This window comes from Natator depressus, chromosome 7, assembly GCF_965152275.1.
Source record: "Natator depressus isolate rNatDep1 chromosome 7, rNatDep2.hap1, whole genome shotgun sequence".
Classification (NCBI taxonomy): domain Eukaryota; kingdom Metazoa; phylum Chordata; order Testudines; family Cheloniidae; genus Natator; species Natator depressus.
This window is the reverse complement of record NC_134240.1, coordinates 95,524,507-95,538,065: the sequence shown is the minus strand read 5'-3', so window position 1 is coordinate 95,538,065 and position 13,559 is coordinate 95,524,507. Positions and strand designations below refer to the sequence as shown.

At 41.6% G+C, this 13,559-nt stretch overlaps 1 protein-coding gene across 2 annotated transcripts in view; it reads right to left on the bottom strand.

Moving 5' to 3' along the window:
- The window catches only part of CFAP46 (cilia and flagella associated protein 46), a 143,636-nt gene that overhangs the window by 109,909 nt on the left and 20,168 nt on the right, over positions 1–13,559 (bottom strand). For both annotated transcript variants that reach the window (XM_074959109.1, XM_074959110.1), the window contains exons 8-12: positions 13,026–13,120; positions 11,544–11,654; positions 10,330–10,429; positions 7,428–7,526; positions 3,968–4,158 (exon numbers count right to left, since the gene is read on the bottom strand). In XM_074959109.1, coding sequence (XP_074815210.1) covers positions 3,968–4,158; positions 7,428–7,526; positions 10,330–10,429; positions 11,544–11,654; positions 13,026–13,120 — 596 coding nt within the window. The remainder of the gene's footprint in view (positions 1–3,967; positions 4,159–7,427; positions 7,527–10,329; positions 10,430–11,543; positions 11,655–13,025; positions 13,121–13,559) is intronic.

The window sequence follows — 13,559 nt, the reverse complement described above, 5'->3', positions numbered from 1 at the left end:
AAGCCAGAATGACCATCCAGAATTGTATTTTCTTCAGAAATTTGTTTAGCTCTCTTAGATCTAAATAGGGTCTAAGCCCCCCTTTCAGAACAAGGATGTAATGGGAAATAAACCCCTTCCTCTGAGCAATGTGGGAACTTCCTCAGTGGCTCCTACATGATGGAGAGATTGCATCTCCTACTGAAGGAGATGCAGTGAGAGTGGTTCCTGAAGAGGAACGGGGAAGTGGGCCCAAGCCCTTAGGAAGTGGGATAAACGATTGGCATATAGAGAGAAAGGAGAGGATGGTACTTTAGGGACTAGGAGGCTATCCTCGACCAACATGCTCGTTGGCTTGTTTAGAAGAGCCAGTTCGTCTAGGTGAACAGACCACTGCAGAAGAGGAGGGAAGTGGTGGATTCCTCTTGTGACTTCTGCGCCTCTTTCTGGACAGGTCTTGGATACAAGGCATAAAAGACAGATATCGGTGGAGTTGCTTTGGGCAAAATTGATTTCTTTTTGTCACCAGTGTGTAGATACCAAGGGACTTAAGGATCAATCTTGAATCCTTGAGGCTATGGATCTATTGTCCATTTTCTCTGAAAAGAGTGAAGGACTCTCAAATGGGAAGTCTTGAATAGTTTTCTGCACCTTGGAGGGAGACCGGACACTGCAATCATGAACACTGCTGCACAGTGATGGCAGAAGTCATGGCCCATGCTGCAAACTCAGCTCCATCTAGACAGGTCTATAGAACCTTTCTGGCAACGAATTCGCCCTCATCCACTATCACAGTGAATTCTTGTTTCACCTTGCCAGGCAGCCTGTCTTTAAACTTTAAAATATTATCCCAGAGGCTAAAATCGTAACAATGCAGCAGAGCCTGCTAGTTCACAATTCTAAGCTGTAAACCTCCTGTGGAATAAAGCTTCCTTCGAAATAGGTCCAATGTGTTTCCCTCTTTCCCTTTCAGAATTGAAACCTGGTGCCCTGTCTCTCTTTCTCATTAGCAGCCATGACAACCAGGATGCCCAGAGGAGGATGGTTATACACATGATCAAACCCACATGAGGACATACAGGATCTCCTCTCCACCCTTTTAGCTGTAGCGAGAAGGGAAGATGGGGTCTGTCAAAACTTCCTAATGGGTTCAAGGAAAACCTCATTAATAGGGAGAACCATAGACGCCTTCCTCTGTAGATGGGGAACAGGTCACTTGCTGGAGGATTCTCTGCACCTTGAAGTCTTTAAAACACGATTTGAGGACTTCAATAGCTCAGACATAGGTGAGAGGTTTATTGCAGGAGTGGGTGGGTGAGATTCTGTGGCCTGCATTGTGCAGGAGGTCAGACTAGATGATCATAATGGTCCCTTCTGACCTTAATATCTATGAGTCTATGAACTTCTTCTGGCACCAGTGGGTGCTCGACCCCCCTCTGGCCCCGCCCCTGCCCCAAAGTCCCTGCCCCAACTCCACCCCCGCCCTGCCCCTATTTGACTCCTTCCCCAAATCCCCACCCCAGCACTTCCTCCTCCCCTGAGTGCGCGACATTCCCGCTCCTCCCCCCTCCCTCTCAGAGCTTGCTACAGCTGTTTGGTCGCGGCAAGCGCTGGGAAGGAGGGAGAAGCAGAGATGCAGCGCTCAGGGGAGGAGGCGGAGGTGGAGGTGAGGCAGGGTGGGGAGCTTAGCTGCCGGTGGGTGCAGAGCATCCACTAATTTTTCCCCGTGGGTGCTCCAGCCCCGGAGCACCCATGGAGTTGGCACCTATGGGAGAACTATTGTAGAGGGACCCTCCAAGGCCAAAATGTCCACCTGTGTGTGTGACTTTTCCTGGACCTCCTTCAGCTGGATATCAAGATCCGCAGCCATCCTCTTCAACAACTCCTGATAAGCTCCGTAGTCAACAGAGGGAGAAAAACAGACTCTGCTACTACCGCCTCATCTGGCGATGAAGAGAAGGCCAAAGGCTGTTGAGGTATAGCCTCCTCTGACTCCTCTGCAGATCCTGAGAAGGAATTTCCTCATGTACAGTACTGGGTCCAATACCAGAGGTGCACAGCTGGTGTCCCTGGTGCAGATGCTCCTGATGCCTAGTCTAAGATGCAGAGTGTGAAGGATGCAGGGATGACCTACATTGCAGAGGAAAACCCCAAGGGTTCCAGAAAGCCACTGATATGACATTGGGACCCAATTATGCTCAAGTCATTCATGCTTGTGAGGTGGGCAATATTGATGCTCTGGGTAGAACCAGGATGGATAGGCATTCACTGGGGGCTGCTGTTGTGACACGTAAGAGTTGATCTATGAATCAGATAAAGAGTCTGCTTCCTCTGACCAAGAAGGGACAAATCCTGTCAAAGAGCCTCAGCCAGAGCCTGGAGATGGAAGTACCAGTGAAATCATGGTCGGTTTCCCTCTAGTTGGTACCAATCTGAAAGGCACATTAACTGAAGACTCTGATGGTACCACATGGTGAGCCAGAGTGGAGTATGAGCAGTAGACTTTGGTACCTTATACACTAGTACCAGGTGGGAGTCCGGAGCAGCCAGGGAAACCAGTACTGACAAGTCTATGAACTTCCCACCTGCAGCATATGCCTCAGGAGTAGATGGCACCATGAAAGACTCTTGTTCCTGCAGTACCAAAGGTTGGGCTGACAATGATGAGATAGACACTTCAGGTGTCAGTCTTGATGGGCCTGTCCTAGGCTTTCAGGATAACAACATGCCTGGACTCCAGGATTGTCCCGAGGAGCGCTTCTTCTTTGAGTGCAGCTCCATGCCCTTGCCTGCACCCAACATCTGTGGTGAGGATCTTGAACTCTCCAGTACCAAATCCTTAGTAGTCTTACAGCATTTCTTCTTTGGTACTGGTGATGAAGGACTTGTCTCTTGACTCAGCCAAACCAGGAGAGTATGCCTAATAGATGCAGACCTGTTTGGTGCCTGCTTTGAGCAGGAAGCTCCAATGGTGGTCAGCACACGGACTCCATTAAGTGCAACTTGAGTCTGGCAGCCCTGTCTTTCTTGGAACAGGGCTTAAAACTCTGAAAAATATCCCCCAGGCACTTAAGACAGTTGGCATGAGGTCACTCACAGGCACTGATTTTCTGCAAGAGCAACAAGACTTGCAATCTGGAGACTGAGGCATGACCCCGATACCAGTCCCGATATCCAGGCAAAAACCAGAGAGTCCAAACTATCAAAAACTAAAACTTAACTCTAACGTTAAAACTATGAAAAACCTTCAGACTACTCTAGAATTATAATAAACAGATACTATGAGGGAAGGACTTGAAAAGGCAAGAAACACCACCTCTAACAACCGCCATGAGCGGTAAGAAGGAACTGATGGGTGGGTCCGGGCCACTCCACCTGTTCTACCTGTGCATAGTAGCACAAGGCAGCAGTTGTGCTCACTTCACCCCGACAGGTGCCATAGACGGAAGAAAGTCTCCAACAACTGTGAGCTGGTGCACACACCCCTATGGTGGAATAGACATGTGCAATCAATCAAATTATTATATATTGTGCAGTATTTTTCCCAAATGCAGGGATGTTCTTGTCAGAATCCAGGCCATATTCCAACATATTTTATCACATTATGATGACACAATTTCCACATATAATTTCAATTGGATACATTATTCCTCACTTCCTGTCCTAAACTGCAGTGTTTCCGTATACCATTAATCATTTGTGATATTTCATTTGAGAGAAGGCTGCATTTTAGTGATAGATAGGGTGAGATACAGATTATCCAGATATTAATTTATTATAATCTGTTGGGAAATTTTTCAGAGATGTTTGAGATCTACATAAGGGAAGGCTACAATAGGAATGCAATATTATTTAAGTGTCCTGTTTAAATATTATTTTTACCCACCTTTTACTGATGCCCATAATTACCTTTTGGTCTTTACATTAGCTTTCAAATGACCACTATTTTCCAAAGTAACAAAACAACGTACATAGCATAGTAACTTACCTGTCAATCTTTTCTAAGCTATCAGCAACAGATATTAATGGTTTTCGTACATGTTGATGCAAATTGTGTTGTAGCAGTGGAAGGCAAAGATTCCACTGTGTAGCACAAACCACCTGAATAACATTAGGGTCTCCCAGTCGAACTGCATGTTGCAACGCTTGTTCAAGTCTTCTTATCACTTTCAGCTGAGTCTGTAAATAAAAATTTACTTCACATTGATTACATATACATATAATACAAATGATTTGCTAAATATTACTGTAAAACTGCAATTTTAGGTTCTTTCCAACAGAAAACACCCTCTGTAGTTTCTGATTTATGAAACTTTCACAGACCTCAAGTGTACCCCATATTTCATGCACAGTACATGAATTCTTTTTTTTTTTTAAAAGTCTCATTTTGACTGCTAAAGAATGTCATTTTAGGTACTCTATAATGTTACAGCTACTGCCACACTCAGCCAAGAGCCTGTCTATCCCTATTGCCCATGATAGCAGAAATCCATGATTGTGGATTATTTGTGAATTCTGAGGATTTAGTAAATTCATCAGATGCTGAGGTTCTAACATGGGGTAGAAAGAAGAGAAGAAACATTATAAGTGGGATTTTCCAAAGGAATCAGTCTTGGATTAACTCTGCTCCATTCAAATCAATGGCAAAACTCCCATTGACTTCAATGTGAAGCCACCACAGAGCTCTTTGAAAATCCTAGCCTACATAAATAGGGCTCTACAGCAGAAATTTACAAATTCATAGCTTTCAGTTGAGTTTTAACACAGTAAAAACTAAAAAGAAATTTAGTAATATGCATTTGTTTTATGGATACTTCTTAAATATATCTACATTTCTATTACATTTATTCAAATGATAATAGCACTGATATATCTTTTTCTAATTATTCAATAATTGAAATAAGTGACTGATATTTTAGGTTCCAAACATGTGAACACTTCTATTCAGAAGCAACTTTACTCATGGGACTAGTCCCATTGAACTCAATGTGACTACCTATGGAAGTAAAGTTACTCCTTCATGCATGTATTTGCAAAATCTGGCCCTCAATGTGTGTGACATTGCACTCCATATGTTTATGTAAATATGCTTAGGAGTGTGAATATAAAGTAACTGGAATATGGTTTATGCAAAAGGTCTCTTGTAAGGTATCATTACAAAGCTTATGATCTACTGAGTGTGGTCATCCTATTTGTATAAATGTATCATTCTTGTATCTGAAACTAGCAATATGAAATATAACTCTGAGGTCCTACTGTAATTATGCAAAGTGTGGACCATTAACGGTGGCTTAGGATCTTGATGGCTCCCATTAACTAGAACAATTGGTTGTAAATGGCTGTTTACTTGTAAATCTTCCTGTGTTCCTGTGAGTCAGGCCAGAGAATGGAGGCTTGGGGTCTTACAGTGACGTGTGATCATGTCACCTGAACTGGAATCCATCTTAAACCTGGTGCTTTTCCATTTAGAAGGAGGGGTGGGGATCCAGAGAGACAAAAGATTCCCACCTTGTGCTAAAGCTATAAAAGGGGGTGGAACAGAACAAAGGGGGCTGCAGTCATAAGAAAACCCCTAGTTACCACCTGAGCTGGAACTAACAAGAACTGTACCAGGGGAAAGGATTGGGCCCAGACTAAGGAGGAGTCTAGTGTGTGAAAGAAGCTTATTGGAACATCCCTGAAGGTGAGATTTACCTGTATTCAGTTTCTTAAATGTATTAAGCTTAGACTTGCGTGTTTTATTTTATTTTGCTTGGTAACTTACTTTGTTCTGTCTGTTATTACTTGAAACCACTTAAATCCTACTTTTTATACTTAATAAAATCACGTTTGTTTATTAATTAACCCAGAGTAAGTGATTAATACCTGGGGGAGCAAACAGCTGTGCATATCTCTCTATCAGTGTTACAAAGGGCGGACAATTTATGAGTTTACCCTGTATAAGCTTTATATAGAGTAAAACAGATTTATCTGGGGTTTGGATCCCACTGGGAAGTGGCTGTCTGGGTGCTGGAGATAGGTGACTTGCTGAGCAGTTTTTGGTTGAAGTCTGCTGCTTTGCGGGCGTGGACCAGACCTGGGTCTGTGTTGCAGCAGACTAGTGTGTCTGGCTCAACAAGGCAGGGTTCTGGAGTCCCAAACTGACAGGGAAAACGGGCTCAGAGGCAATTCCAGCACGTCAGAAGACAATCCCAAGGAGGTCTCTCTGACCGAACCCATCACAATTTGTATGCAAATAGTTTCCCTAGATATGATGCAAAATATGAGTATGACACAGCATTCCTTTGTCCCCTTTTTTCATTGACTGCACACATTTAAGCTGGGGGGAATTTGGCTGGCTGGCTGAATGAAGGGAACAGTGCTTTATGGGAGGCGAAGGAGAGGTCAAACTGCTGCAGAAGGGGCCAGCATGGTGTCACTGACTCATCTCCTGAGAACTGGGTGGACATAAGGGCTTAAAAGGCAAGGCTGTGTGGTGAAGCCCCCTTTTACATGGAGCAGGTGGAGGCAGCACCCACCCTTCTTCCCCCTTAGGTGGTGAAGTACCAGGTTTGGTCTAGACCTGCTGTAGGCATTGCACTAGCAGACTCATTTTAGGGGGGCTGGGCAGGAATTTTTTCCTTATCACCAAATTGGCATAGGTAGAGTTGGGGTTTTCTTGCCTTCCCCACAGTGGCTTCAGGGAGAGCTTTGTTGATGTGTGGCACGAAGGGAGTTAGGCTATATGTCGCAACTCATTATGTAAGTGTGGGGCAGATATCCAATGCAGGTATTCCTTAGGGAACGTGTACAATGACCAGATAAATGGCTTGGTAAAAGACTTTAAAAGGAGATGTTGGTTAAATGAATGGAATGGGAATAGAGAGGAGCTGGGGTTCCTATGAATGGTACAGCAGGGAGCCAAACCGCCTTTCTTAAAGCCCACCTTAAACCCTCCTACAAGGGGGGTGGATAGTAAGGTGCCAGCAATGGGTTGGCTAGGAGACCTGGATGGAAAAAGAGAGAGTGGCTGATGGAAGCCCCCTGGGAAGTTACTGAATAAACTTGGGGTTACCACCACTGTACACTTTTATCTGCCAGGTAGTTCCAGACATCTAATAGAGCTGCAGCATGATTAAAACCATATCAAATGTCTCCTATCCTTCTTTTGGTATAGCCAGACAATTTGGTTCCTTCTTGTGGAACAACATGATATGGCCCTGTTCTACTGAATTGTTGATATGATGGTAGAACAGAGGATTCTATTTATTTCACTCAATGTTCTTTTGTTCAGGCCCATTAGAAAGATAATATATTAAAATTAATGGATATAATTGAAAATGATCTGGGTTTTTTTTTACAAAGTTGCATGAGATTGAGACACACAGTTAATGTGCAACTTTTGAAAATTTAACAGAAAGTTAATGTTCACCTTCTTCATAGAAATTAGTGCTAATTAAAGAACATACCTCAACAACACCTTTAGTATAAGTTGCAATTTTAGTGCCAAGTTTCTGGACTTCATATTCACATTCCAGACATTCTATTTCAATCAGTTTTCCTGGCGCCTATAAAATATGAATATATAAAATATATTTGTAAAATTAATTACAAATATAGAGATTTAGACCCCAACCTTACAAACAGATGTGCTAGTGAAGTCCACCCCACCTCCCCATTCATATACATAGCAGACTTTGGGAGAAACTGGCACAGCAGATGGACATGCCAGTACAAAGGGAATTCTCAAGTGTCTATCTCCAGTCATTTAAGGTTCACAAAGAGGATTTGGAAGGTAGGAGATTTCAACCCATTATATTTGCAAAGTATAGTAGAAAGGGCAAATGGAACACCAAAGATTTTGTGTTGATTGAAAAGGACAGGTACCTTTAATTCTTTTTCCATTAGTTTACGTCTTTGGTTTTATTTTGAAAACTTTTGTTTTCCTAGCTTTATGGTTTTACTTTGACAGTTTAAATTAAATCTTTTAACTGATAACCCTGTTCTATTACATCTAAAACATGCAATTCTCAAGAGCAAGACAAAAGAGTCAAGAATGATGGTTGATTGCTTCTGAGCTGGTACTGGACAAAATTATCTGATTTTACATGCTGGATGGGGTCCAATACTATTGTTGATATTTGATGCAGATGTTTGCTTCTGAAAGGTGCAAAATTAAAATCTATATGAAAAAATTATTCCAATAGGTCTCTCAATAGTACAGCAGGTCAAGAATTTTCTGACAAAACAGAATTTCAACAGAAAATGCTGATTCATCAAAAATAAACTGTTTTGCAGAAATTTCTCTGATTCAACAAACTTTCATCTGATCTCAGTTTCCCCCCCAGTGCTCACTAGCTCATTGCCCCCCTCCACCAAGCACACTTTACTCCCCAGCTCCCAGTCTCCTTGCCCAACCAGGATCAGTCTTCATACTCTAGGCTCCTGCTCCCAATATACTCCCCCAGTCCATCCCCACAATCCTCTAGGTCCAACACTTGTCCCCTCTGCATTTGAATCAGATGCTTTCCTCCACACTGCCTGAGTGACAGAAAGCGTCTCACTGAAAGTATAGATGATCAGGCTCCCTGCTCTCAGATCTAGTGATCAGCCCCATCCTGGCACAGAGTAGCCAGAAGCAGCCAGTACAAGGAAAGCAGGTTTGCCCCATATCCCTGGGCTGCAGTATACTCAGTCACTCTGTGGAGATGGTTCATTCCACAGCCTGCTAACATGCTGGAGCTATGAAGGGCAGAAGCATGCTCAGTCACTTTGTAGGGGATAGTGCATGCACAATTTAGTCAGCACTAGGAGCTGTGAGAAGCTCAAGCATGCTCAGTGAGGATGGAATCTTTGGCGATTTTGGGTGAACCATGATTTTTCAAAGTCTTATAACTTGGCCACATTTTGGCAGATTTTCTTGGGGCAGTAAAAAGACACATCACTGACAGCACCCCCTGTTGCCAAATTTCAAGCCCCATCACTGACAGCTCCCCCTATTGCAAAATTTCAAGCCCATATTCCAAAGCATGGAGGGGTGCAAGAGTTCTCCAAACTTTATTTTTCCCTACCCTCATTCTTGGAAACGGCTAAACCATTTTGGTTGAAATTAAAAAAACAAAAAACAAAACAAAACACAATACCAAAAAACAATCAGCCTGAGGTAGACAGCTAACATGGAAAATATCAGCCTCAGCAGTTAAAGTTTGGTAAAGTTACAAGCAACTGAAAATAGGGGTTTACAATGGAAATCACCAGGCAACCGTAATCATATTGGTTGAGAGGGACACAGTTTTTGAATCTGTAAATCCCCCTCTTGCCCCACGGGAACAGCAGCTCTTCACACAGGGAGCCCTAAAGTTCTCAGGCATTATAGTGTGTGGCAGTGGTAGACAATAAGGGGACAGAAAGAATAAACAAGAGAGTCCCCTTCAGCCAGTCTGGAGGTGAGAGTGGACAGGGACAAACACCCACCCAGACCAACAGTTATAGTGAGAGCATACAGGACAAGTACACAATACTCCGCTCCAATCCCCTAGGTATACGCTTTGTTTGCCACCATAATCTAATTACTACAAAATAAGAATAATTAAAACAATAAAATGTCAGGAGAAGAGGCTTGGGGAAGGAGCAGGACTCAACCCCTCAAATCCAGCAATGGGAGGAGATAGCAAGAACAGCTGGTTTCACAGCCTATACAGACTTGTGTGTTCATTGAAGGAACAGCCCTATGACCTCCCAGTACCAAGAAGAGAGAATAACCTGAGGTATGTTTTTGGCAAGCTCCTCTTGAACTGTCCCATACCTTAACCCTAACCAACAGCCTAGCCTTGGCACATATGAATGCCCCACTTCCCTCTCAGCAGGGCTGGAATCCACCTGCTGTATACTGAGATTGATTACACAATATTTTATTCAAAAAGAGTGCCATGAATATTAAGTAAAATATCACTGCTTTTACAGCTTACATATTGATGGCTGACAGAATCTTCCATGGCTGGGCTGGTTACATCTTTTCTAAAACTGCAGACATCGTTTTGGGAGAGAGATACCTCCCACATGAGGAGTTTTGGAGGTATCCCCAATTAAGACTTTCCACAGGAGACAGTTTCAAAATATAGACAAGAATCTGTATTTAACATTTTATTTAACAAAACTTTTCTTTTAACTATTCTGAGATAAACTCTTTTCCTTAATCGTTCATCTTTTCTCTAATTTAGGGACAGAAAATTTATGCAAGTATCTCCTATTCATATTAATGAGTGTTAATTACATCAGTACCTCAGTGTGAGAATAGGCCTTGATGCATACAGAATTGTTTTGAAGCATAATAACAATAAAGTATTAGACCAGTGTAATCCTAGCACTTACCTTAATCCCAGCTTGCTTCAAATCATGTATGCAATCAAATGCAAGTTGGATACAGTTTAATTTCAAAGAAAGACGAGCCAATTCTAGAAGCAAAGGAATTCTGCAAAAATAATAAAATCATTAAAAGATCATTTGTCTCATCCAATTAACTTGATAAATTCCTTAATTAAGGTGATAAATCTCACTTGGATTTCTCTAAAGTATCTGAATTAATACTGCAGGCCATTGTGATTTAATACTAGCACTATACAGAATCAATACAGCAAACAGTAAATTAATTAAAAGCAGGCTAACTGATCAATACTAAAATGTAACTGTCTGTGGGAAATTATCAACCAGTGAGGGTGTTTTAATGGGATCCTGCAGGGATTGGTTCTTAGCCCAACACTATTCCTTATCACCATCTTCACTGATCTGGAAGAAAATATAAAATAATTGCTGACAAAGCTTGCAGATAACACAAAGACAGTCAAGGTGGCAAATAATGAGGTCAAATCATTGATACTGAGTGATCAGGTCAGTTGGCAAACTTGGTGCAATCAAATGTCATGCATTTTACTACAGCCAAACATAAGGCCATACATCTTGGAACAAAGAATGTAGGTTATGCTTACAGGAAGGGGACTGTATTCTAGAAAGCTGTGACCATAAGGAGGACTGAAAGATAACCTAATTAACATGAACTTCCAGTGCAAATTATGGCTAAAAAAGCTAAGATAGTACTTGGATGGATTAATAGGAAAATATCAAGCATGAAGAGTAAAAAGAAGATATTACCTCTATATACAACATTGGTGAAACCACTGCTGGAATACTGGATCCAGTGTGGTGTCCGCACTTCAAAAATCATGTTGAAAAAGTAGGGAGGGTTCAGAAAAGAGCTGGAATGATTTAGGTCTGGAAAACTGTATTAAATTGAGAGACTAAATTCTATCAGCTCAATCTATTCAGTTTATCAAAGACAAGGTTAAAAGAACATTTAATCATGGTCTATAAGTACCTACACGGGGAGAAGATATTTGATACTACAGGGCTGCTTAATTTAACAAAATGGGACCTTGATCCCTCATTTGAACATCTAAGTACTATTGCAAATAATGATAATGAAAAATAACTACTTTCACAAAGATGAATAGAAATTGTGCCATGGACCTCATGGGATCAGAATCAGGCTCATCATGATCTTTCAGAGGGCGATGACCAATAAAACTTACTTTTCATCAAGAACTGAAATTGAAGAATCCTCGTCATACTGTTTCAAAAATTCAAACACAGTATTCAGACTTGTGGTGGCTTCTCTTGGAAACTCATTTGTATCCAATTGTCTGCAATTATATTAGAAACGGATGGTTATTTAATCAGAAAAATAAATATTTTAAATATTCTTCTGTAACACTCTGGGTACACCTACACTGCAAAAAAACTCCCAAGGCAGCGAGTCTCAGAGCCCAGGTCAACTGACTCTGGCTTGTGTGGCTCACACTGTGAGGCTAAAAACATCAGTGTAAACTTTCAGGCTCTGGCGCTATGTCCTGGGCTCTGAGACCTTCCCTACTCACTTGGTCTCAGAGTCGAAGCCTTAGCCCAAGCTGAATGTCTACACTGACAAATTTAGTCCCACAGTGCAAGCCTTGTGAGCTCAAGTCAATTGACCCAGGCTCTGAGGCTCACTTCTGTGGGGGTTTTTTTTCCTCTGTAGATGTATCGTATGTCCCCTAACCACAGTAATGTTTCTACCTCACCATTTAAGTGGAATGTACTGCTGCTTACTGTAATAGAATTATTCAAAATGAAAGTAAACATAGCAACGTGGCAAGAAATAGCTAAGGATTCCCAAGAAACAAGATGCCATATAAGAAAATATCCACATGAACACCATATGATTGGATATCTTGAATAATCTAGATTCAAATGGAATCTGGAAAATGTTTTGAAGCCCAAGCAAGAAGAAAATTTCAGAGTGAGAGAAATGTTAGAGATGGAGAATGAAACTGAACATATGGGCAAGGAAAAGGGGCTCAAACAAAAGAGTGCTCAATTCCGCTCTTATTTACATAAGCAGAAGTTATTCCAGAATTACCTCTATCTACATAAGAACAGAATTTGCCCTTAAATGAATGGCTCTTTGGTTGAGAAGTTGGGAAAATTAAGTGCTTAAGTTTTTGGGACCACGGGCTCAGTTGTGTTTGAAAGTTGCTAAGAGAAAGCAAGGTCTAGATGCCTGTGTTTTGTTCTTCGTTTTTAAATTTTTAAAAGCTATAGGTGATAATGTCTCCCTTTATGACTTGCCCCCTATATTTAAGATGTGACTTCCACAATTCTCTCTCTCTCTCTCTCTCCTCATTTAAGATTTATGCACAGTTATCTGTACTCAGCTACATTTATGCAATGATGGCTTTCAGACATCTTTAAATTCCCTCAGTTCTCAGCATAATTTTCACACAATGGCACATTGTCCCAATGGATCATTTCACCTCTTTCCCTTGTGCTAGGAGAAGGGTGGCACTGGATCCATCATGGCTGCTCCACAACACCCAGATTTCTAGGATTCCTTTAGGCAAGAGGATTCCTCTAATGATCAGCTAAGATGGCTTTACAAGCTGCTTTGTGCCACCAGAACAGGAGCTAGGATCTGGATTTACATATTTATTGTCATAAATCAAAATTCAAAAGGACAGCTGGATTCCAATACTTACGATTTTATTGTTTGAATTTTATAAATGACTGACAAACTGATGGAGCTTTGTATGTCTTCCTCTATCTGGGAAGCGTTCATTAGTTTGTGATGCACCTACAAAAATGGTAACAAAATAATTCACCATTTTAATAAACCACAAAGGAACAGGTCATCAGCTGGTGTAAATTAATGTAGGTTCATTGACTACGTTTTTCCTTCCATAGATTTTAAGGCCAGAAGGGACCATTGTGCTAATCTAGTCTGACCTCCTGCATAACAGGCAAGAATATTTTACCTACTAGGGCTATGCCAATTTACGCCACCTGAGGATTTGGCCCATTAAGTTAAACCTCTACATACTATTAGGATTTGATTTAAAGTACTAACTAAAGCCCTAACAGTCTCCTCCAGTTACTGTGGATGAACACTGTACCACTACTGTCACACACCTGTATATTTACATACTATTAACCACAGCACACAAATTCATCTGCTCTGATTTACCTTGATTTACTGCCTATTGTACTCACCTTCCACATGCCAACAAACATGA